At 42.2% G+C, this 25,635-nt stretch overlaps 1 protein-coding gene across 1 annotated transcript; it reads left to right on the forward strand.

Moving 5' to 3' along the window:
- The first annotated feature begins 7,069 nt into the window (after nucleotides 1-7,069).
- On the forward strand, nucleotides 7,070-24,795 carry LOC145877208 (NLR family CARD domain-containing protein 3-like). The gene is made up of 4 exons (XM_082972507.1): nucleotides 7,070-7,153; nucleotides 7,281-7,509; nucleotides 7,896-8,614; nucleotides 24,685-24,795. The coding sequence occupies exons 2-4, from the start codon at nucleotides 7,326-7,328 to the stop codon at nucleotides 24,793-24,795; spliced, it is 1,014 nt and encodes a 337-aa protein (XP_082828633.1). The 5' UTR covers nucleotides 7,070-7,153; nucleotides 7,281-7,325.
- Nucleotides 24,796-25,635: the final 840 nt, after the last annotated feature.

Genomic DNA, 25,635 nt, shown 5'->3' on the forward strand with positions numbered 1-25,635 from the left:
TCCTACATCATGACTCCACAGCTCTAGGTCTGTGTCTGGGTCTCCTACATCATGACTCCACAGCTCTAGGTCTGTGTCTGGGTCTCCTACATCATGACTCCACAGCTCTAGGTCTGTGTCTGGGTCTCCTACATCATGACTCCACAGCTCTAGGTCTGTGTCTGGGTCTCCTACATCATGACTCCACAGCTCTAGGTCTGTGTCTGGGTCACACTTTCATACACCTTTCCAGACAGTTGTAGAATGTTTGCCAAGGCACATTGTAAGAGCTGTAAAGAGAGAGGGACTCGGAGAGAGAACAGGCAGAACCTGATATGTAAATGAGCAGAGCAAACGAAAGTAACTTTCGACGACCGAATGATCATTCAGACTCTGTTTCTATTGAGAGATAAAAGGTAAGACGACGATTGTCATGTGTATTAATATAGTTGATGGTATTGTTGTGTGTATTAATATAGTTGATGATATTGTTATGTGTATTCATATAGTTGATGATATTGTTATGTGTATTAATATAGTTAATGATATTGTTGTGTGTATTCATATAGTTGATGGTATTGTTGTGTGTATTAATATAGTTGGTGATATTGTTGTGTGTATTAATATAGTTGATGATATTGTTATGTGTATTCATATAGTTGATGGTATTGTTATGTGTATTAATATAGTTGATGATATTGTTATGTGTATTCATATAGTTAATTATATTTTTGGTGGACAGTGTTATAATAGTCCTACTCTCCTTAAAATGTTTTGGATATAAATTAGATGTGTGGGGTGAATTCGTTCTGTGCCCATCTGTGTGCCCCAGGGTGATCGCTCCTACACTATCTACAATCTAAAAGGGTTCTTTGGCTGTCCCCATAGGAGAACCCTTTGTAGAACCCTTTTTTTGGTACTAGGTAGAACACTTTTGGGTTCCGTGAAGAACCCTTTCCACCGAGGGTTCTACATGGAAGCCAGAAGGGTTCTACCTGGAACCCAAAAGCGTTCTCCTATGGGGACGGCCGGAGGACCCGTTTGGATCCCTTTATTCTAAGAGTGTACTGTATCATAGGTCTATAGACTTGTCTTCTCAAAACAGGCTTAAAACACAACAAGTAACAAACAAACATGTTCTCTTTCTAATCAACTGTTAATGCTTTTCACTCAGAAAGGTATTTTGTGTGAAAGAGAGACAAATAAATATTGTGGAGAGACTAACAACAACTTACACTTCCTCAAAACAGTTTGTGTGTATTCATTAGTGCCCACCGTAGCAAAACGTTTGGCAACAGAAACCGTTTAGGTCACATTGTACAGCGTTTAGAGTAAACGGTTTATGTTTTATTTAACATCTTAAAACTGTTGGCTGTGGAGTAAACTAATGAATACAACCCAGGTTGTTGCCTACGACTCGGCATGTTGATACCTGCCTCTTGCTGAAACCTGAACGTAGCCTGAGGGGTATACTATGATACAGGCTTGATATACTGGTTTTCTAAAGCTAGCCAGCTTCAGTTAACTTCACATTCCAGCTCAGGCCTCACCCATCAGAATATACAGAACAGAACAGAAAATAATCGCAATGAAGTCAGGTTACAAGGTGAGAATCCTGCCAGGGATTATTGTAAAGTGTGTAGATAAATTAAATGTAATGTTAGTATAGTGAATGACAGTAAAACACTCCCAACAGTCTACTACTACTGAGACAGGTTGGTGTAATGTTAGTATAGTGAATGACAGTAAAACACTCTTAACAGTCTACTACTACTGAGACAGGTTGGTGTAATGTTAGTATAGTGAATGACAGTAAAACACTCCTAACAGTCTACTACTACTGAGACAGGTTGGTGTAATGTTAGTATAGTGAATGACAGTAAAACACTCCTAACAGTCTACTACTACTGAGACAGGTTGGTGTAATGTTAGTATAGTGAATGACAGTAAAACATTCCTAACAGTCTACTACTACAGAGACAGGTTGGTGTAATGTTAGTATAGTGAATGACAGTAAAACACTCCTAACAGTCTACTACTACTGAGACAGGTTGGTGTCAGTTTAATCATATAAATGGAGCAGACTGGACGTGGTCAAGTCAAATTCAATATATCAATATTCAGATATTATACTTCTACATTTAACATTTCATATGATAATGTAATTGTATCATAGTTCCTCTATAGTGTAGTGAGCCTCTACATTTCATGTGATAATGTAATTGTATCATAGTTCCACTATAGTGCAGTGATCCTCTACATTTCATGTGATAATGTAATTGTATCATAGTTCCACTATAGTGCAGTGATCCTCTACATTTCATATGATAATGTAATTGTATCATAGTTCCTCTATAGTGTAGTGATCCTCTACATTTCATATGATAATGTAATTGTATAATAGTTCCTCTATAGTGTAGTGATTCTCTACATTTCATATGATAATGTAATTGAGCCACTTCACAATTCCAACCAAGTGACCCAATTGGTGCCAATGGCGCGATGCGTCGGTTGTTGACCTTTTACAGGTGCGACCTGGGTTCACTTCCCTGCCCAGCTGTTTGCTACATTGGTGTCAGAAGTGGTATGGTGTCTGTGAGGTCATCAGAATGGACCGGATGTGTGAGGGGTCTGAGTAGTCGAAGCACGGGACTAATTAATACTGATACTGGGTTAACACTATTAATACTGATACTGGGTTAACCCTATTGATACTGATACTGGGTTAACCCTATTGATACTGATACTGGGTTAACACTATGTATACTGATACTGGGTTAACCCTATTGATACTGATACTGGGTTAACACTATTGATACTGATACTGGGTTAACACTATTGATACTGATACTGGGTTAACACTATTGATACTGATACTGGGTTAACACTATTGATACTGATACTGGGTTAACACTATTGATACTGATACCGGGTTAACACTATTGATACTGATACCGGGTTAACACTATTGATACTGATACTGGGTTAACCCTATTAATACTGATACTGGGTTAACACTATTGATACTGATACTGGGTTAACACTATTGATACTGGGTTAACACTATTGATACTGGGTTAACACTATTGATACTGATACTGGGTTAACACTATTGATACTGATACTGGGTTAACCCTATTGATACTGATACTGGGTTAACCCTATTGATACTGATACTGGGTTAACACTATTAATACTGATACTGGGTTAACACTATTTATACTGATACTGGGTTAACACTATTGATACTGATACTGGGTTAACACTATTGATACTGATACTGGGTTAACACTATTGATACTGGGTTAACACTATTGATACTGATACTGGGTTAACCCTATTTATACTGATACTGGGTTAACCCTATTTATACTGATACTGGGATTACACTATTGATACTGATACTGGGTTAACCCTATTTATACTAATACTGGGTTAACCCTATTTATACTGATACTGGGTTAACACTATTGATACTGATACTGGGTTAACCCTATTTATACTGATACTGGGTTAACCCTATTGATACTGATACTGGGTTAACACTATTTATACTGATACTGGGTTAACACTATTGATACTGATACTGGGTTAACCCTATTGATACTGATACTGGGTTAACCCTATTCATACTGATACTGGGTTAACCCTATTGATACTGATACTGGGTTAACCCTATTGATACTGATACTGGGTTAACCATATTGATACTGATACTGGGTTAACCCTATTGATACTGATACTGGGTTAACACTATTGATACTGATACTGGGTTAACCCTATTGATACTGATACTGGGTTAACCCTATTGATACTGATACTGGGTTAACCCTATTGATATTGATACTGGGTTAACACTATTTATACTGATACTGGGTTAACCCTATTGATACTGATACTGGGTTAACCCTATTGATACTGATACTGGGTTAACCCTATTGATACTGATACTGGGTTAACCCTATTGATACTGATACTGGGTTAACCCTACTTGGGGCGGCAGGTAGCTGCGCTCCAACGCTCTAGTGGTTAGTTAGAGCGTTGGATTGGTAACCGAAAGGCTGCAAGATCAAATCCCTGAGCTGACAAGGTAAAAATCGGTTGTTTACCCCTGAACAAGGCAGTTAACCCACTGTTCCTAAGCCATCATTGAAAATAAGAATTTGTTCTTAACTGACTTGCCTAGTAAAATAAATAAATAAATACTGGGTTAACCCTATTTGTGCGATGCATAGGGTGTTTTCCTTGTTCACCAGCGACCTGGGTTCACTGCCCTGCACCACTGTTTGCTACAATATTAATATCATAGACTATCTGTTAAACGAAGAGACACCACAATATGAGTGAAAGGATTTCAGGATAATATCAGTGAGTGTTGATTTAGAGGTGTCTTCTGGGTTCATCCTTGTAGCTGCCTTTATCAACAGGGTGAAATGTAACAAATGACATCAGAGTTGGGAGGTAACCAGGTCCCTGTTTAAATCACCATGACAACCATTTCATTATTTCTCCAGAGCAGCAAGGGAATCTAGAGACTCAACCTTTGTAGAATCACAATCACCTTTATTCACCAAGTACATTTGCACGTACATATGTAGGATCTTAATTTGAGCCAGTTTACTACAGCAGGAAAATATTCCTGCAGCAACAGAAAATGTGAATTATTATGTTAATTATAATTAATGGACATTTTTGAAGGGGTTACTACATTTTTCGTAAGGAAAACTCAAGTCTGAAATTTCTAAGTGGAAATTATAAACTTCAGAAGCTTTTTTAAACCTCAAATACACTACAAGTTTTACATTTCCTGCATTGCTGGAAAGTTCTTCTGTAGTGGGGGGTGATGAAATTAAGATCCTACATCTGTACACATAATTGTACATGGGGATATGTATGGGGGTCTATAACATCCAATCACAGAGGTTTACATCACCTGACAGTTGCAATGTTATTGCTAATAACTCAAACTGCCCTTTTCAGATAAAGACATAAAATCTGTACAGATTTAGGATCTTAATTTGATCACCCTGTTGCAGAAAAACTAAACTTGTAGTGTATTTGAGTGTAATTAAACTTTAGAATAGGTTTCTGAAGATGATAAATTCCACTTTTCCATTTTAAAACGGTTCATTAATTATAATCCACACAATAATTAAAATGTCCTGTTTCTGCAGGATTATTTTCCATGCTGGATCTCTGTTTAGGACATCACTGTGTTAACCACAACCAACATACTGGATCTCTGTTTAGTTGTCACTGTGTTAACCACAACCAACATACTGGATCTCTGTTTAGTTGTCACTGTGTTGACCACAACCAACATACTGGATCTCTGTTTAGTTGTTACTGTGTAAACCACAACCAACATGCTGGATCTCTGTTTAGTTGTTACTGTGTTAACCACAACCAACATGCTGGATCTCTGTTTAGTTGTCACTGTGTTAACCACAACCAACATGCTGGATCTCTGTTTAGTTGTCACTGTGTTAACCACAACCAACATGTTGGATCTCTGTTTAGTTGTCACTGTGTTAATCACAACCAACATGCTGGATCTCTGTTTAGTTGTCACTGTGTTAACCACAACCAACATGCTGGATCTCTGTTTAGTTGTCACTGTGTTAACCACAACCAACATGCTGGATCTCTGTTTAGTTGTTACTGTGTTGACCACAACCAACATGCTGGATATCTGTTTAGTTGTCACTGTGTTGACCACAACCAACATGCTGGATCTCTGTTTAGTTGTCACTGTGTTGACCACAACCAACATGCTGGATCTCTGTTTAGTTGTTACTGTGTTGACCACAACCAACATGCTGTATCTCTGTTTAGTTGTTACTGTGTTAACCAACATGCTGGATCTCTGTTTAGTTGTCACTGTGTTAACCACAACCAACATGCTGGATCTCTGTTTACAGGGGTCAGTGCTCTAAAATGAGTCTCTCTGGGGAGGGAGAGGAGGGGGGCTCTGCCTCTAAAATGCATCTCTCTTGGGAGAGAGAGGAGGGGGGCCCTGCCTCTAAAATGCATCTCTCTGGGGAGAGAGAGGAGGGGGCCCCTGCCTCCAAAATGCGTCTCTCTGGGGGACATGACACCAAAGCTAAGAGGTAAGATGACAATTTTATGAAGAATTCATTAAGTTTATTTCCTAAATAAATAGCTATCTTAAGGTGAATGCTCCTACTGTAAATCTCTCTGGATAAGAGCATCTGCTAAATCAGGGGTTCTCAATCCGGGGTCTGCGGAGGTACTGCAGGGGTTCTGCAGGAAGCGCGGGGAGTGGTGGTGTATCCAGGGAGAAAACTAAACTAATATTCTGAAATGTCATTGTGGTCTTATGCTCCCATCTATTGAAATTATTTAGCAACTGCAGTAGTGCTTAAAAAATGTGTTATTCCTTACTAAAGTAGTAATTACTGAGAATTACTAGTTAATTTTATCACTTACAATAAAATAACAACTTATACCATAACAAACAATTAAACTGACATAAACCAAAATCACTATATATGTAGTTATTTAGTTAATTACCAAATTGAGCCGGTCGGTCACATTTGAGAGTGAGGGAGATATATAGCATTTTGCATAAAAAAAAAGATTTTTGTCTCTCTGAAATGAAACCATCAAGTGATAGATTTGAAACAAATCCTTGTCTGTGAGAGATGTAATAATTTATACATAATTTCTTTAAACAATAAAAGCTCATTTCTGTAAAGTGATATGTTGCGTTTTGGAACTCTTCTTATGTTCCCCATCTGAGATCAGAGTAGATGAGAGATGTAATGTTTGTCTCTGTTGTGTTGAAGACCAATCAAGCAGGAGAGACCAGCCTCCCCTGTTCCCAGCTGTGTGTCCATGAAGAGTGACAAGTCTATGAATCATCCTATACACTTTAGAGAGGGAGACTTTTCTACTGAACAAAGGTAAGAAGAACTCATGGGTCATGGTCAGTGTGTTAAACAACACTGTCTCTAGTCATTTCTCCTACTTTAGTCCATTTTCATAGTCCTAAAACAGTGTGTGTGTGTGTGTGTGTGTGTGTGTGTGTGTGTGTGTGTGTACTGTAATCTCATGTTTTGTCCACAGAAACCAACAGGAGAGATCAGAGTCAGAGATTCTCAGTGGTCAGTCTTCCCAGAGTCATCAAACAGACCTGGACTCTATATTCAGTGTATGTGATCCTGTTATGTACATTTGTTTTTGTTTTCCTCAAGTAATGTTTCTTTCAATTATTAATTCATGTGTTAATGAGAAAGCATTTCTTCTCTTGCTTAACTTATTTACTTGATTTATTTCAGTTGCTTGAAGAGAAAATTATAACATTTGTGAAGAACGAGCTGAAGATGTTCAAGAGGATTCTTGGTCCTGAACTCCCAGAAGGCTTTGAGAGTCAGAAGCAGGAGGAGGAAGTGGTGGATGCTGAAGATGAGAAGCAGGAGAGCAGTGCCAGAGAGGGGGCTCTGAAGATCACACTGCACGTCCTGAGGAAAATGAACCGGAAGGAGCTTGCTGACACACTGGAGAAATGTAAGATATGTCTGCCTCATGTTGAATGCTGTTTTATAACATTTAAAAGCTGTGGCTAAAGTACAGCTAAAGTAGCTGTGTAACTCAATGATATTGTAGCAACCTTAACACAACACCTTGTGACCTCATCAAGTAGCAGAAGGGATGTGTTGTGTTGATTAATTTAGAGAGAGAGACAGAGAGAGACAACATTAATAATACCATCAATAACACCAATAATAATATAATCAGTCACACCAGTCTGTAATGCATTAAGAAAACATTGATACATTTATACAGTCACTTAAGAGAATAAATTATTATTTTAAAACTTTAACAGTCCTTCAATACTGTAGACATTAAAACAGACGTAATATTAATATCCTCTGTGTTATTTCTTCATTCAGATGAGCTTGCTGTGATTTGCCAACGTGAACTCAAATCTAATCTAAAGAAGAAGTTTCAATGTGTATTTGAGGGGATCGCTAAACAAGGAAACCCAACACTTCTCAATAAGATCTACACAGAGCTCTACATCACAGAGGGAGGAACAGGAGAGGTCAATAATGAACATGAGCTGAGACAGATTGAGACAACAACCAGGAAACAAGCAAGACCAGAGACTGCAATCAAATGTAACGACATCTTCAAACCCTTAACTGGACAAGACAAACTAATCAGAACTGTGCTGACAAAGGGAGTCGCTGGCATTGGAAAAACAGTCTCTGTGCAGAAGTTCATTCTGGACTGGGCTGAAGGAAAAGCAAATCAGGATGTTCAATTTGTGTTTTCATTCCCTTTTCGGGAGCTGAATTTGATGAAAGGGGAAAAACACACTTTGATTGAACTTCTCTATCACTTCTCAATGGAAACCAAACAATCAAGAATCTCAAACTTCGACAAGTACAAAGTTGTGTTCATCTTTGATGGTCTGGATGAGTGCCGACTGCCCCTAGACTTCCAGAAGAACAAGATCTGTTGGGACGTCACAGAGTCAACCTCAGTGGATGTTCTGCTGACAAATCTCATCAAGGGAAATCTGCTTCCCTCTGCTCTCCTCTGGATAACTACCCGACCTGCAGCAGCCAATAAGATCCCTTCAGGGTGTGTTGACCAGGTGACAGAGGTACGAGGGTTCAATGACCCACAGAAGGAGGAGTACTTCAGAAAGAGATTCAGTGATGAGGACCTGGCCAGCAGAATCATCTCACACATAAAGACATCAAGGAGCCTCCACATCATGTGCCACATTCCAGTCTTCTGTTGGATTTCTGCAACAGTCCTCGAACACATGCTGAAACATAAGAGAGAAGAGATGCCCAAGACTCTGACTGAGATGTACACACACCTTGTGGTGTTTCATACCAAACAGAAGAATGAAAAGTATCTTGGGAAAGAAGAGACAGGTCCACACTGGAATAAAGAGAGCATTCTGTCACTGGGAAAACTGGCTTTTCAACAGCTAGTGAATGGCAATCTGATTTTCTATGAAGAAGACCTGAAAGAGGCTGGCATTGATGTCAATGAAGCCTCTGTGTACTCAGGATTGTGCACACAGATCTTTAAAGAGGAATGTGTTCTGTACCAAGACAAGGTGTACTGCTTCGTTCATCTGAGCATTCAGGAGTTTCTGGCTGCTGTGTATGTGTTCCTCTCATTCATCAACAAAAATGAGAATCTCATGGACAAACAGCAAACAAAGTCCAGCATCTTTTCTCTGCTGTACAGAGACAAGTCTGAAGTTACTGTCTACAAGAGTGCTGTGGATAAAGCCTTACAAAGTGAGACAGGAAACCTGGACCTTTTCCTCCGCTTCCTTCTGGGCCTCTCACTGGAGTCCAATCAGAAGCACTTACGAGGTCTACTGACAAAGACAAGAAGCAGCTCACAGAGCCATGAAGACACAGTGAACTACATCAAGGAGAAGATCAGGGAGAATCCTTCTCCAGAGAGGAGCATCAATCTGTTCCACTGTCTGAATGAACTGAATGACCATTCTCTAGTGGAGGAGATCCAAAGCTACCTGAGATCAGGAAGTCTCTCAGAACCCAACCTGTCACCTGCACAGTCGTCAGCTCTGGTCTTTGTGTTGCTGACTTCAGAAAAGGAGCTGGATGTGTTTGACCTGAAGAAATACTCCAGATCAGAGGAAGGTCTTCTGAGGCTGCTGCCAGTGGTCAAAGCCTCCAGAGCTGCTCTGTGAGTAAATAAAATGACATCATCTGGAAGAATCATCTGGAGGAAATATTCAGTTTAGAGAAAAATATGTATTATAATATGTATATAATATTATATTGAATAACATATTGAATCAGATATTCAATCTAGTATAACAATATGACCATACAATTCTAGGAGACGGAAGATGAATCTATATGTTGTTTGAGAGAATAAACCTAATGCATCTACCGTTGTCCTTCTACACTACTGGTGTTAAATTAACAGTGTGTTTGTGAAGTCATGATGATCTCGTTGCAGGCTGTCAGGCTGTGGAGTCACAGAGGAAGGCTGTGCTTCTCTGGTCTCAGCTCTGGAGTCAAACCACTCACACCTGAGAGAGCTGGACCTGAGTAACAATGACCTGAAGGATTCAGGAGTGAAGCTGCTCTCTGCTGGACTGAGGAATCACCACTGTAAACTGGAGATTCTGAGGTCAGTATTCCTGTAGTTGGTCAACAAGTGATAACTGTTCACCAGATCCGCATGTGTTTACCAGGCACACATAGTCCACACCATATGTGTTTGGACAGTGAAGCTTACAGTTTTACATTTGGTGCTATGCTCCAGCATTTTGGATTTGAGATGTTTCATATTAGGTGACCTTACAGAATGTCACCTTTTATTTGAGGGTATTTTCATACATATCTGTTTTACCAATTAGAAATTAAAGCACTTTCTGTACGTAGTTCTCCCATTTGAAGAAGTCTTAATTATTTGGACAAATTCACTTATATTGTATTAAAGTAGTCATAAGTTTAGTATTTAGTCCCATGTTCCATGCCTGCAGTGATTACATCAAGCTTGTGATTCTACAAACTTGTTGAATTCATTTGCAGTTTGTCTTGGTTGTGTTTTGGATGATGTTTTTCCAAATAGAAACTGATTGGTGAATAATGTCCTGTCATTTTGGAGTCATTTCACTTGTATTGTCAGTAAGAATAGAATATGTTTCTGAACACTTCTACATTCATGTGGATGCTACCATGATTATGAATAATCATGAATGATTCGTGAATAATGATAAATGAGAAATTTACAGAGGCACAAAGATCAGACCCCCTCTGTTATTGGTGTTATTCTGTATACTTCTGGCCCTTCTTTGGACACTGTGTTAACTAACTAACCAGACGAGCTTCAATGCCATACAACTCTCCTTCCGTGGCCTCCAACTGCTCTTAAATACAAGTAAAACTAAATGCATGCTCTTCAACCGATCGCTGCCTGCACCTGCCCGCCTGTCCAGCATCACTACTCTGGACGGTTCTGACTTAGAATATGTGGACAACTACAAATACCTAGGTATCTGGTTAGACTGTAAACTCTCCTTCCAGACTCACTATAAGCATATCCAATCCAAAGTTAAATCTAGAATTGGCTTCCTATTTCGCAACATAGCATCCTTCACTCATGCTGCCAAACATACCCTTATAAAACTGACCATCCTACCGATCCTCGACTTCGGCGATGTCATTTACAAAATAGCCTCCAATACCCTACTCAATAAATTGGATGCAGTCTATCACAGTGCCATCCGTTTTGTCACCAAAGCCCCATATACAGTGGGGGAAAAAAGTATTTGATCCCCTGCTGATTTTGTATGTTTGTCCACTGACAAAGAAAGGATCAGTCTATAATTTTAATGGTTTATTTGAACAGTGAGAGACAGAATAACAACAAAAACATCCAGAAAAACTCATGTCAGAAATGTTATAAATTGATTTGCATTTTAATGAGGGAAATAAAAAAATAAAATAAAAATTTTCCCCACTGTATTACCCACCACTGCGACCTGTACGCTCTCATTGTCTGGCCCTCGCTTCATACTCGTCGCCAAACCCACTGGCTCCAGGTCATCTACAAGACCCTGCTAGGTAAAGTCCCCCCTTATCTCCGCTCACTGGTCACCATAGCAGCACCCACCTGTAGCACGCGCTCCAGCAGGTATATCTCTCTGGTCACCCCCAAAGACAATTCCTCCTTCGGCCGCCTCTCCTTCCAGTTCTCTGCTGCCAATGACTGGAACGAACTACAAAAATCTCTAAAACTGGAAACACTTATCTCCCTCACTAGCTTTAAGCACCAGCTGTCAGAGCAGCTCACAGATTACTGCACCTGTACATAGCCCATCTATAATTTAGCCCAACTACCTCTTGCCCTACTGTATTTATTTATTAAGCTCCTTTGCACCCCATTATTTCTACTTTGCACTTTCTTCCACTGCATATCTACCATTCCAGTGTTTTACTTGCTATATTGTATTTACTTTGCCACCATGGCCTTTTTTTGCCTTTACCTCCCTTATGTCACTTCATTTGCTCACATTGTATATAGACTTATTTTTCTACTGTATTATTGACTGTATGTTTGTGTAATACCCTTGTTTGAACCAAGTATTGAGTTTATTTGTTATAATTAATTGGTATTATATTTAAAAGATGATTGAATTGCTCCTAAACTGTAATGTTGTTAATGCATTATGCTTTTTGAAGAAATATTTATTTAATGTATAAGTGAATAGTTTGTTTTACTTTGAAGTTTACGTTTTGACCAATAAGGTCGCTTGTTAAGTTGTGGCCAATGGGAGTTGACCTGGTTAACGGGAGGGAAAAAGACGTTGATGAAAGGATGGACGTTTTACCTCAGGACGGTTGGTGAAGAAAAATTATAAAAGAAGACGACAGAACTACAACAAAACCCATAGCTACTAAGACATGAAGGGAAATACATGTTTTATTTAATAAAAGAGTTGTTATAATTTAGCTAAAACTTAGTAAAGACTGAAGCTACCGTCTCGTTGTGGAGGTATTAGCCAGCTAGAGGTTAGCCTAGCATCGTGTGACACCGGGAGATAATTGCTTGGGAAGTTTAACGAGTTCGTGTTGCCATGGGGATATCGGTTACTAAGGAGTACTGTCTGCATGGGTAGCTGTGCTGCCTTGGACTTGGTGAGGAAACCTGCATGGAACTGCCATACTTCGCTGAGGGAATATCTACCAAGTAGTGAGTAAGCACAATGTGAGGTGCTTATAAATAAATACATTGGTAATGGTGAGAGGTTAGCATGTTTTGTTGTAGCCTCTGTTATTGGTAATGGTGAGAGGTTAGCATGTTTTGATGTAGCCTCTGTTATTGGTAATGGTGAGAGGTTAGCATGTTTTTTTGTAGCTTCTGTAACTTTCTCACTCATTATTATTCATGATTCATTTATGATTTTTCTTAATCATGGCATCATCAGGATGCTTTTAGTAGTGTTTAGAAACATGTTATCTACTCACTTGTAAATAAAATTACTCCAGTCACCATCTGTAATGAACACGATGGGAGACAGAGAGCTGGTTTCAAGCGCAGGGCTCAGCAGGTGTTTATTGTAAAGGACCACAGGAGGAGGCAGGTAGCTGGGTCCAGGGGCAGGCAGAAGGTCATACACAGGGTGTCCAAAAAGGCAACAGTACAGGCAGGGAAACGGCAAAAGGCATCATTAGTGAGGCAGGCAAAAACTATCATTCATGGGAGGAGTAAATTACGGGAAATGCAGCACTCCGAATAGCCTTGTGTCACAAAACAAACAACACTTCACAATGATGGGGGTGCAAAGAACTGAACTAAATAGAGTTTGATTATGACATACAGGTGTGTGAACAGGTGATCAGATTTCAGGTGACTGGGATCTGGAGAGTGAGCTGCGTTCAGGGGGATCTACGTGTTTGAGAGTGTGAGCTGGAAGCAGACGTTTCACCATCCACCATTTTAATATTGGACAAAACACAACCCAAAACACAACGATAACAAACTGCAAAATCAATCAACGAGTTTGAGTCACAAGCTTGATGTAGTCGCTGCGTTCAAGGAATATCGGATCAAATACTCAACTTGTGACTACTTTAAGCCACTATGAGTGAATTGGTCAGAAAACACATGACTTCTTTAAATAGTGGGACTAGATACATGAAGTGCTTTCATTTTTCTAAATGGTGAAACAGATATGTATGAAAATATCCTCAAATAAAAGGTGACATTATATACTGTCACCTCATATGAAACATTTGATCTGAAATCCAAAATGTTGGAGTACAGAGCCACATTTAAAATGTTTGCTTCACTGTCAAAATAGCTATGGTGTGGACTGTATACTCAATACAATCTAAATCTGATACTTCACTGTCTGTCTTCTGACTGATACTGCTTTTTAAACTGGTCTGGTCAGTCTACTCAAATATTTGTACTATATATGTTTCTATCTGCAGGCAATACTTTGATCATTTGTCATTTTTAATGATGATACATTAATTTACGAATAGATATGTAAGGTTTCAGGACACTGATATCTGAAAAATGTTGAAAAATTATACTGCCACTATTTTCACCACCAAAGCATAGCAGTGTGATTTTAATTTGATTTGACTCTTTGCAGGCTGTCAGGCTGTGGAGTCACAGAGGAAGGCTGTGCTTCTCTGGTCTCAGCTCTGGAGTCAAACCCCTCACACCTGAGAGAGCTGGACCTGAGTAACAATGACCTGAAGGATTCAGGAGTGGAGCTGCTCTCTGCTGGACTGGAGGATCAACACTGCAGACTGAAGACTCTGAGGTCAGTATTCCTGTAGTTGGTCAACAAGTGATAACTGTTCACCAGATCCACATGTGTTTACCAGACACACATAGTCCACACCATATGTGTTTGGACAGTGAAGCTTACAGTTTTAAATGTGGTGCTATGCTCCAGCATTTTGGATTTGAGATGTTTCATATTAGGTGACCTTACATAATGTCACCTTTTATTTGAGGGTATTTTCATGCATATCTGTTTTACCGTTTAGAAATTAAAGCACTTTCTGTACGTAGTTCTCCCATTTGAATAAGTCTTAATTATTTGGACAAATTCACTTATATTGTATTAAAGTAGTCATAAGTTTAGTAGTTGTACCATATTCCATGCCTGCAGTGATTACATTAAGCTTGTGATTCTACAAACTTGTTGAATTCATTTGCAGTTTGTCTTGGTTGTGTTTTGGATGATGTTTTTCCTAATAGAAACTGAATGGTGAATAATGTCCTGTCATTTTGGAGTCACTTCACTTGTATTGTCAGTAAGAATAGAAGATGTTTCTGAACACTTCTACGTTCATGTGGATGCTACCATGATTATGAATAATCATGAATGAATCGTTAATGATGATGAATGAGAAAGTTACAGAGGCACAAAGATCAGACCCCCTCTGTTATTGGTGTTATTCTGTATACTTCTGGCCCTTCTTTGGACACTGTGTTAACTAACCTCCAGACGAGCTTCAATGCCATACAACTCTCCTTCCGTGGCCTCCAACTGCTCTTAAATACAAGTAAAACTAAATGCATGCTCTTCAACCGATCGCTGCCTGCACCTGCCCGCCCGTCCAGCATCACTACTCTGGATGCTTCTGACTTAGAATATGTGGACACCTACAAATACCTAGGTGTCTGGTTAGACTGTAAACTCTCCTTCCAGACTCACTTTAAGCATCTCCAATCCAAAGTTAAATCTAGAATTGGCTTCCTATTTCGCAACATAGCATCCTTCACTCATGCTGCCAAACATACCCTTATAAAACTGACCATCCTACCGATCCTCGACTTCGGCGATGTCATTTACAAAATAGCCTCCAATACCCTACTCAATAAATTGGATGCAGTCTATCACAGTGCCATCCGTTTTGTCACCAAATCCCCATATACAGTACTACCCACCACTGCGACCTGTACGCTCTCGTTGTCTGGCCCTCGCTTCATACTCGTCGCCAAACCCACTGGCTCCAGGTCATCTACAAGACCCTGCTAGGTAAAGTCCCCCCTTATCTCCGCTCACTGGTCATCATAGCAGCACCCACCTGTAGCACGCGCTCCAGCAGGTATATCTCCCTGGTCACCCCCAAAGCCAATTCCTCCTTCGGCCGCCTCTTCTTCCAGTTCTCTGCTGCCAATGACTGGAACGAACTACAAAAATCTCTAAAACTGGAAACACTTATCTCCCTCACTAGCTTTAAGCACCAGCTGTCAGAGCAGCTCACAGATTACTGCACCTGTACATAGCCCATCTATAATTTAGCCCAACTACCTCTTCCCCTACTGTATTTATTTATTTAGCTCCTTTGCATCCCATTATTTCTATTTCTACTTTGCACTTTCTTCCACTGCATATCTACCATTCCAGTGTTTTTCATGCTCTATTTTATTTTTTTTGCCACCATGGCCTTTTTTTTGCCTTTACCTCCCTTATTTCACTTCATTTGCTCACATTGTATATAGACTTATTTTTCTACTGTATTATTGACTGTATGTTTGTGTAATACCCTTGTTTGAAACAAGTATTGAGTTTATTTGTTATAATTAATTGGTATTATATTTAAAAGATGATTGAATTGCTCCTAAACTGTAATGTTGTTAATGCATTATGCTTTTTGAAGAAATATTTATTTAATGTATAAGTGAATAGTTTGTTTTACTTTGAAGTTTACGTTTTGACCAATAAGGTCGCTTGTTAAGTTGTGGCCAATGGGAGTTGACCTGGTTAACGGGAGGGAAAAAGACGTTGATGAAAGGATGGACGTTTTACCTCAGGACGGTTGGTGAAGAAAAATTATAAAAGAAGACGACAGAACTACAACAAAACCCATAGCTACTAAGACATGAAGGGAAATACATGTTTTATTTAATAAAAGAGTTGTTATAATTTTGTTAAAACTTAGTAAAGACTGAAGCTACCGTCTCATCGTGGAGGTATTAGCCAGCCTAGAGGTTAGCCTAGCATCGTGTGACACCGGGAGATAATTGCTTGGGAAGCTTAACGAGTTCGTGTTGCCATGGGGATATCGGTTACTAAGGAGTACTGTCTGCATGGGTAGCTGTGCTGCCTTGGACTTGGTGAGGAAACCTGCATGGAACTGCCATACTTCGCTGAGGGAATATCTACCAAGTCGTGAGTAACCACAATGTGAGGGGCTTAATTTGGACACGGGTTGTGCACGACTCATTGGGGTTTATTATTTTTTTATTTCTTTTGATGTTGTGTCTGAACATGTATTTGTGTTTGAAAATGTTTTAATACACATGGAAAGTTATGTATGTTGCCTTGGTGGAGTCATTAATTGTTTCAATTTAATGCATGGGATGGTTTATCCTGATTCAATAACAGAAACCTATAATCATTTCATCTGAAGTTAATACCCTATTGTCATAACCCTAGATAGTTTACAATAGGAATTCTTATTGGAGATGTCCTTCTCACCTAACATCCCATGCTGTTGATATACTCTACATATGTTAATATTGTGAGAGTCATATTCAAGCCTGGTGAGAGGGTTACATTTGTTTAACTCCATGTGTTACTCTGTGTTGTTATATGTGTCGAACTGCTTTGCTTTATCTTGGCCAGGTCGCAATTGTAAATGAGAACTTGTTCTCAACTTGCCTACCTGGTTAAATAAAGGTGAAATAAATAAATAAATTGGTAATGGTAAGAGGTTAGCATGTTTTGTTGTATCCTCTGTTATTGGTAATGGTGAGAGGTTAGCATGTTTTGTTGTTGCCTCTGTTATTGGTAATGGTGAGAGGTTAGCATGTTTTGTTGTAACCTCTGTTATTGGTAATGGTGAGAGGTTAGCATGTTTTGTTGTATCCTCTGTTATTGGTAATGGTGAGAGGTTAGCATGTTTTGTTGTAGCTTCTGTTATTGGTAATGGTGAGAGGTTAGCATGTTTTGTTGTAGCTTCTGTAACTTTCTCACTCATTATTATTCATGATTCATTCATGATTTTTCTTAATCATGGCATCATCAGGATGCTTTTAGTAGTGTTTAGAAACATGTTATCTACTCACTTGTAAATAAAATTACTCCAGTCACCATCTGTAATGAACACGATGGGAGACAGAGAGCTGGTTTCAAGCTCAGGGCTCACCAGGTGTTTATTGTAAAGGACCACAGGAGGAGGCAGGTAGCTGGGTCCAGGGGCAGGCAGAAGGTCATACACAGGGGTTCCAAAAAGGCAACAGTACAGGCAGGGAAACGGCAAAAGACATCATTAGTGAGGCAGGCAAAAACTATCTTTCACGGGAGGAGTAAATCACGGGAAATGCAGCCCTCCGTATAGCCTTGTGTCACAAAACAAACAACACTTCACAATGATGGGGGTGCAAAGAACTGAACTAAATAGAGTTTGATAATGACATACAGGTGTATGAACAAGTGATCAGAATTCAGGTGACTGGGATCTGGAGAGTGAGCTGCGTTCAGGGGGATCTATGTGTATGAGAGTGTGAGCTGGAAGCAGACGTTACACCATCCACCATTTTAATATTGGGCAAAACACAACCCAAAACACAACCAAAACAAACTGCAAAATCAATCAACGAGGTTGAGTCACAAGCTTGATGTAGTCGCTGCGTTCAAGGAATATCGGATCAAATACTCAACTTGTGACTACTTTAAGCAACTATGAGTGAATTGGTCAGAGAATATATGACTTCTTTAAATAGGTGGACTAGATACATAAAGTGCTTTCATTTTTCTAAATGGTGAAACAGATATGTATGAAAATATCCTCAAATAAAAGGTGACATTATATACTGTCACCTCATATGAAACATTTGATCTGAAATCCAAAATGTTGGCGTTTATTGCCACATTTAAAATGTTATCTTCACTGTCAAAATAGATATGGTGTGGACTGTATACTCAATACAATCTAAATCTGATACCTCACTGTCTGTCTTTTGACTGATACTGCTTTTAAACTGGTCTGGTCAGTCTACTCAAATATTTGTACTATAAATGTTTCTATCTGCAGGCAAAACGTTGATCATTTGTAATTTATAATATGATACATTAATTTCTGAATAGATATCGCAGGTTTCATGACTGATATATCTGAATATGTTGAAGAAATATACTGCCACTATTTTCACCACCAAAGAATAGCAGTGTGATTTTAATATGATTTGACTCTTTGCAGGCTGTCAGGCTGTCTAGTCACAGAGGAAGGCTGTGCTTCTCTGGTCTCAGCTCTGTGGTCAAACCCAACACATTATTTGTAAACGGGTAACAGCGTAAACAGAGAAAGCTAAGCGTATCATTTTAATACAACCTGTCTGTCATTGTATTTCTTCTGTGTTGGCAGACTCACTGGCTGTAAACTCACAGACGCATCCTGTAAAGTGTTGGCCTCAGTTCTCAGTTCAAACCCCTCACACCTGAGAGAGCTGGACCTGAGTAACAATGACCTGAAGGATTCAGGAGTGGAGCTGCTCTCTGCAGGACTAGGGAATCCCCACTGTAAACTGGAGACTCTGAGGTCAGTATTCCTGTAGTTGGTCAACAAGTGTTTTGTTGTAGTCTCTGTTATTGGTAATGGTGAGAGGTTAGCATGTTTTGTTGTATCCTCTGGTATTGGTAATGGTGAGAGGTTAGCATGTTTTGTTGTAGTCTCTGTTATTGGTAATGGTGAGAGGTTAGCATGTTTTGTTGTAGCCTCTGTTATTGGTAATGGTGAGAGGTTAGCATGTTTTGTTGTAGCCTCTGTTATTGGTAATGGTGAGAGGTTAGCATGTTTTGTTGTAGCCTCTGTTATTGGTAATGGTGAGAGGTTAGCGTGTTTTGTTGTAGCCTCTGTTATTGGTAATGGTGAGAGGTTAGCATGTTTTGTTGTAGCCTCTGTTATTGGTAATGGTGAGAGGTTAGCATGTTTTATTGTAGCATCTGTTATTGGTAATGGTGAGAGGTTAGCATGTTTGTGTAGCCTCTGTTATTGTAATGGTGAGAGGTTAGCATGTTTTGTTGTAGTCTCTGTTATTGGTAATGGTGAGAGGTTAGCATGTTTTGTTGTAGCCTCTGTTATTGGTAATGGTGAGAGGTTAGCGTGTTTTTTTGTAGCCTCTGTTATTGGTAATTGTGAGAGGTTAGTATGTTTTGTTGTATCCTCTGTTATTGGTAATGGTGAGAGGTTAGCATGTTTTGTTGTAGCCTCTGTTATTGGTAATGGTGAGAGCTTAGCATGTTTTGTTGTAGCTTCTGTTATTGGTAATGGTGAGAGGTTAGCATGTTTTGTTGTAGCCTCTGTTATTGGTAATGGTGAGAGGTTAGCATGTTTTGTTGTAGCCTCTGTTATTGGTAATGGTGAGAGGTTAGCATGTTTTGTGTAGTCTCTAACTTTCTCTCTGATTATTATTCATGATTCATTCATGATTTGTAGTAATCATGGCATCATCAGGATTCATTTAGTGTTTAGAAACATGTTATCTACTCACTTAGACAGAAGATTAATCCAGTCATCATCCACCATTTTTTTATTGGTCAAAAGACAACCAAAACAAACTGCAAATGCAACCAACTAGTTTACAACCAAACACTAATCTATTGACTACTTTAATACACTATAAATGAATTGGTCAGAATACTTATGACTTCTTTAAATAGGGGGACTAGATACATGAAGTGCTTTTATATCTCTAAATGGTGAAACAGATATGTATTAAAATATCCTCAAATAAAAGGTGACATTATATACTGTCACCTCATATGAAACATTTGATCTGAAATCCAAAATGTTGGAGTTTAGAGCCACATTTAAAATGTTATCTTCACTGTCAAAATAGATATGGTGTGGACTGTATACTCAATACAATCTAAATCTGATACCTCACTGTCTGTCTTTTGACTGATTCTGCTTTAAAACTGGTCTGGTCAGTCTACTAAAATATTTGTATTATACATTTTTCTCTCTACAAGATGATTTAACTCTTTGCAGGCTGTCAGGCTGTCTAGTCACAGAGGAAGGCTGTGCTTCTCTGGTCTCAGCTCGGTGGTCAAACCCAACACATTATTTGTGCAGGGTAACAGCGTAAACAGAAAGCTAAGCGTATCATTTTAATACAACCTGTCTGTCATTGTATTTCTTCTGTGTTGGCAGACTCACTGGCTGTAAACTCACAGACACATCCTGTAAAGTGTTGGCCTCAGTTCTCAGTTCAAATCCCTCACACCTGAGAGAGCTGGACCTGAGTAACAATGACCTGAAGGATTCAGGAGTGAAGCTGCTCTCTGCTGGGCTGGGGAATCCCCACTGCAGACTGGAGACTCTGAGGTCAGTATTCCTGTAGTTGGTCAACAAGTGATAACTGTTCACCAGATCCACATGTGTTTACCAGACACACATTGTAATGGATTTCTTAGAGAAGTGGAGGAGTCAGGCGCAGGACACAGGGATAAAGGTAAACAAACGTGTTTACTAAAATTATCAATAAATCTTCTCATTGAAAAATACATAGTTTGGAGAAACACCTCCAACTACACAAAACAGACAATCACCGACCAGACAAACAGGAAATGCAGAGGTTTAAATAATGAACATAATTAGGGAAAATCAAAACAGGTGTACACAATAAAGACAACACCGAACGAACAGTGAAACATCGATTGGTGGCAACTAGTAAGCCGGTGACGTCGACCGCCGAACGCCGCCCGAACAAGGAGAGGGGCCGACTTCGGCGGGAGTCGTGACAGTACCCCCCCCCCCCCGACGCGCGGCTCCAGCAGCGTGCCGACACCGGCCTCGGGGATGACCCGGAGGACGGGGAGCAGGGCGATCCGGACGGAAGCGGTGAAAATCCTGGATTAACAACGGATCCAGGATGTTTTCCGCCGGTACCCAGCTTCGCTCCTCCGGGCCATACCCCTCCCACTCCACGAGGTACTGAAGGCCCCTCGCCCGACGTCTGGAGTCCATAATGGCTCGTGCGGTATATGCCAGGGCCCCCTCGATGTCCAGAGGGGGCGGAGGAACCTCCCGTATCTCCGACTGCTGGAGCGGACCAGTCACCACCGGCCTGAGGAGAGACACATGGAACGAGGGGTTAATATGATAATCAGGGGGAAGTTGTAACCTATAACAAACCTCGTTCAATCTCCTCAGGACTTTAAATTGCCCCACAAACCGCGGACCCAGCTTCCGGCAGGGCAGGTGAAGGGGCAGGTTTCGGGTCGAGAGCCAGACCCGATCCCCCGGTGCATAAACCGGGGCCTCACTGCGGTGGCTGTCGGCACTCGCCTTTTGCCGCCTGATGGCTCGTTGAAGACGTACATGGGCAGCGTTCCATGTCTCCTCCGAGTGCCGACACCATTCATCCACCGCAGGAGCCTCGATCTGGCTCTGATGCCATGTTGCCAGGACCGGCTGATACCCTAGCACACACTGAAAAGGGGTAAGGTTAGTGGAAGAGTGGCGTAGGGAATTTTGGGCCATCTCCGCCCAAGGGATAAATGATGCCCACTCTCCCGGCCGGTCCTGGCAATAGGACCGCAGAAACCTACCCACTTCTTGGTTGACTCTTTCCACCTGCCCGTTACTCTCGGGGTGGAACCCTGAGGTAAGACTGACCGAGACCCCCAGGCGTTCCATAAACGCCCTCCAGAATCTAGACGTAAATTGGGGACCCCGATCAGAGACTATATCTTCAGGCACCCCGTAGTGCCGGAATACATGGGTGAATAGGGCCTCCGCAGTCTGTAGGGCCGTAGGGAGACCGGGCAAAGGAAGGAGACGGCAGGACTTAGAAAACCGATCCACAACGACCAGGATCGTGGTATTACCCCGTGACGGGGGAAGATCCGTCACGAAATCCACCGATAGGTGTGACCACGGTCGTTGCGGAACGGGAAGGGGTTGTAATTTCCCTCTGGGCAGATGTCTAGGTGCCTTGCACTGTGCGCATACCGAACAGGAGGAGACATAAACCCTCACGTCCTTGGCTAACGTGGGCCACCAGTACTTCCCTGTAAGGCAGCGCACCGTCCGACCTATACCAGGATGACCAGAGGAGGGTGATGTGTGGGCCCAACAGATCAAACGATCGCGAACATCAAACGGCACGTACACGCGCCCAACGGGACACTGGGAGGGAGTGGGTTCTGCACGTGACGCCCGTTCGATGTCCGCGTCCACCTCCCATACCACCGGTGCCACCAGGCATGAGGCTGGAATTATGGGAGTGGGCTCTGTGGACCGCTCCTCTGTATCATACAGCCGGGACAGTGCGTCTGCCTTGACGTTCTGGGAACCTGGTTTATAGGAAAGAGTGAAAGAATCGCTGCCCGAATATACTCCAGATTTCGGTGGTCAGTCCAAATGAGGAAAGGGTGTCTAGCCCCCTCAAGCCAATGTCTCCACGCTTTCAGAGCCCCGACAACAGCTAACAACTCCCTATCCCCCACGTCATAGTTTCGCTCCGCCGGGCTGAGCTTCTTCGAAAAGAAAGCACAGGGGCGGAGTTTTGGTGGGTTACCCGAGCGCTGAGATAGCAAGCCCCTATTCCAGCCTCGGATGCATCCACCTCAACTATGAACGCTAAGGAGGGATCAGGATGCGCCAGCACGGGAGCCGTGGTAAACAGAGCCTTCAGGTTACCAAAAGCTCTGTCCGCCTCAGCCGACCACCGCAACCGCACCGGTCCCCCCTTCAGTAAGTAGGTAATGGGAGCCGCCACCTGGCCAAAGCCCCGGATAAACCTCCGGTAGTAGTTGGCAAACCCTAAAAACCGCTGCACCTCCTTTACCGTGGTTGGAGTCGGCCAATTACGCACGGCTGAAATGCGGTCAGTCTCCATCTCCACCCCTGACGCGGACAAACGGTACGCAAGGAAGGAGACGGACTGTTGAAAGAACAGACATTTCTCTGCCTTGACGTAAAGGTCATGCTCCAACAGTCAACCAAGCACCGTACGCACAAGGGACACATGCTCAGCGCGGGTGGTGGAGTATATGAGAATATCATCTATATACACACCACTACACCCCGCCCGTGCAGGTCCCTGAAGATCTCATCCACAAATGATTGGAAGACGGATGGAGCATTCATTAACCCATACGGCATGATGAGGTACTCATAGTGCCCAGAAGTAGTGCTAAATGCCGTCTTCCACTCATCCCCTCCCCTGATACGCACCAGGTTGTACGCGCTCCTGAGGTCCAATTTTGTGAAGAAGCGCGCCCTGAGCAATGACTCTGTCATACTGGCGATCAGAGGTAGCGGGTAACTGTATTTCACAGTAATCTGGTTCAAACCTCGATAGTCAATGCACGGGCGTAAACCTCCATCCTTCTTCTCCACAAAAAAGAAGCTCGAGGAGACAGGTGAAATGGAGGGTCGAATGTATCCCTGTCCCAGAGATTCAGCGACATATGTTTCCATAGCCGCCGTCTCCTTCTGTGACAGAGGACACACGTGACTCCTGGGAAGTGCAGCACCCTCCAGGAGATTTATCGCACAATCCCCCGGTCGATGGGGTGGTAATTGAGTCGCCTTCCTTTACAGAAGGTGATTGCCAAATCGGCATATTCAGGAGGAATGTGCATGGTGGAAACCTGGTTTGGACTTTCCACCGTAGTGGCACCTAAGGAAACACCTAAACACCTTCTTGAACACTGACAGGACCATCCCTTGAGAACCCTCTGTTGCCAGGAAATAATAGGATCATGAGAAGCCAACCAGGGAAGCCCCAACACAACGGGAAACGCAGCAGCGTCAATCAGAAAGAGACTAATACTCTCTTCATGACTCTCCTGCGTCACCATAGTAATGGGAACTGTGACCTCCCTAATCAGCCCAGACCCCAAAGGACGACTATCTAGGGCATGTATAGGGAAGGGAACATCAACGGGAACAATAGGAATCCCTAATCTATTGGCCAAAGACCGATCAATAAAGTTCCCAGCTGCGCCTGAATCTACTAGCGCCTTATGCTGGGAATGCAGGGAAAACCCCGGAAATCTTATAGACAACCACATGTGAGCAACAGGGGGGTCTGGGTGAGTCGTGTGCCTACTCACCTGAGATGAACCACCAGTGTTCCGCCTACCACCTCGACTACCTGGAAAACCTCCCCAGCACCGACCAGCAGTGTGTCCTCTGCGGTCACCTCTGGTGCATGGAACGGTTTCCCCTCCGGTCTCCCTAGTACCAGCCCCGCCCAACTCCATCGGTGTTGGGTCTAAGGGACTGGAGGATGGAACCAACGGACCCCGATCCGGACGTCCGCCGGAGGCCAGCACGTTATCCAGCTGGATAGATAAGTCCACCAGCTGGTCCAGGTGGAGGGTGGTGTCCCTGCAGGCTAGCTCCCTACGAACGTCCTCTCGCAAACCACACCTGTAGTGATCGATCAGGGCCCGCTCATTCCATCCTGCACCAGCCGCCAGAGTTCTAAAATCCAGTGCAAACTCCCGAGCGCTCCCGATCTCCTGTCTTAAATGGAACAAGCGCTCCCCCGCCGCTTTTCCTCTGGTGGATGATCAAATACTGCCCGAAAGCGGCGGGAGAAGTCCTCGTAGTTATCCCGAGTCGGATCTTCCACCTCCCAGATGGCGTTGGCCCACTCTAGGGCTTTACCAGTCAAACAGGAGATGAGGGCGCTCACTCTCTCGCGTCCCGAGGGCGGTGGCTGGACAGCCGCCAGGTAGAGCTCCAGCTGGAGTAGGAACCCCTGACACCCGGCAGCTGCTCCGTCATACACTCCCGGGAGCGAGAGCCGAATCCCACTGGATCTAGACGGCGGTTGGATATGATCCAGAGGTGTGCAGGGCGGTGGTGTGGCTGCGTCGACTGGACATCCTTTCCTCTCCACTCTCTCCATGGTCAGCAGCACGCAATCCATGGCAGTCATAAGGTTCTGGATCATATTCGCCTGCAGCTGATCGCGCTCCTCCATATGAATAGGAGAACTGGCTTCTCCTGCTGATTCCATTGCGTGGTCGGTGATTCTGTAATGGATTTCTTAGAGAAGTGGAGGAGTCAGGCGCAGGACACAGGGATAAAGGTAAACAAACGTGTTTACTAAAATTATCAATAAAGCTTCTCATCGAAAAATACATAGTTTGGAGAAACACCTCCAACTACATAAAACAGACAA

The sequence above is a fragment of the Salmo salar genome, unplaced genomic scaffold (genome assembly GCF_965601325.2).
Source record: "Salmo salar unplaced genomic scaffold, fSalSal1 ptg000721l, whole genome shotgun sequence".
NCBI classification, from domain to species: Eukaryota; Metazoa; Chordata; class Actinopteri; order Salmoniformes; family Salmonidae; genus Salmo; species Salmo salar.

What these genes read in the sequence shown, in the direction of transcription:
- LOC145877208 (XM_082972507.1), top strand. Translation starts at nt 7,326, where the DNA reads ATGTTCAAGAGGATTCTTGGTCCTGAACTCCCAGAAGGCTTTGAGAGT. An exon ending in TGCTGACACACTGGAGAAAT is followed by an intron (nt 7,510 to 7,895) that starts GTAAGATATGTC and finishes TTCTTCATTCAG; the next exon opens with ATGAGCTTGCTGTGATTTGC. An exon ending in GTGTTGACCAGGTGACAGAG is followed by an intron (nt 8,615 to 24,684) that starts GTACGAGGGTTC and finishes CGGTCTCCCTAG; the next exon opens with TACCAGCCCCGCCCAACTCC.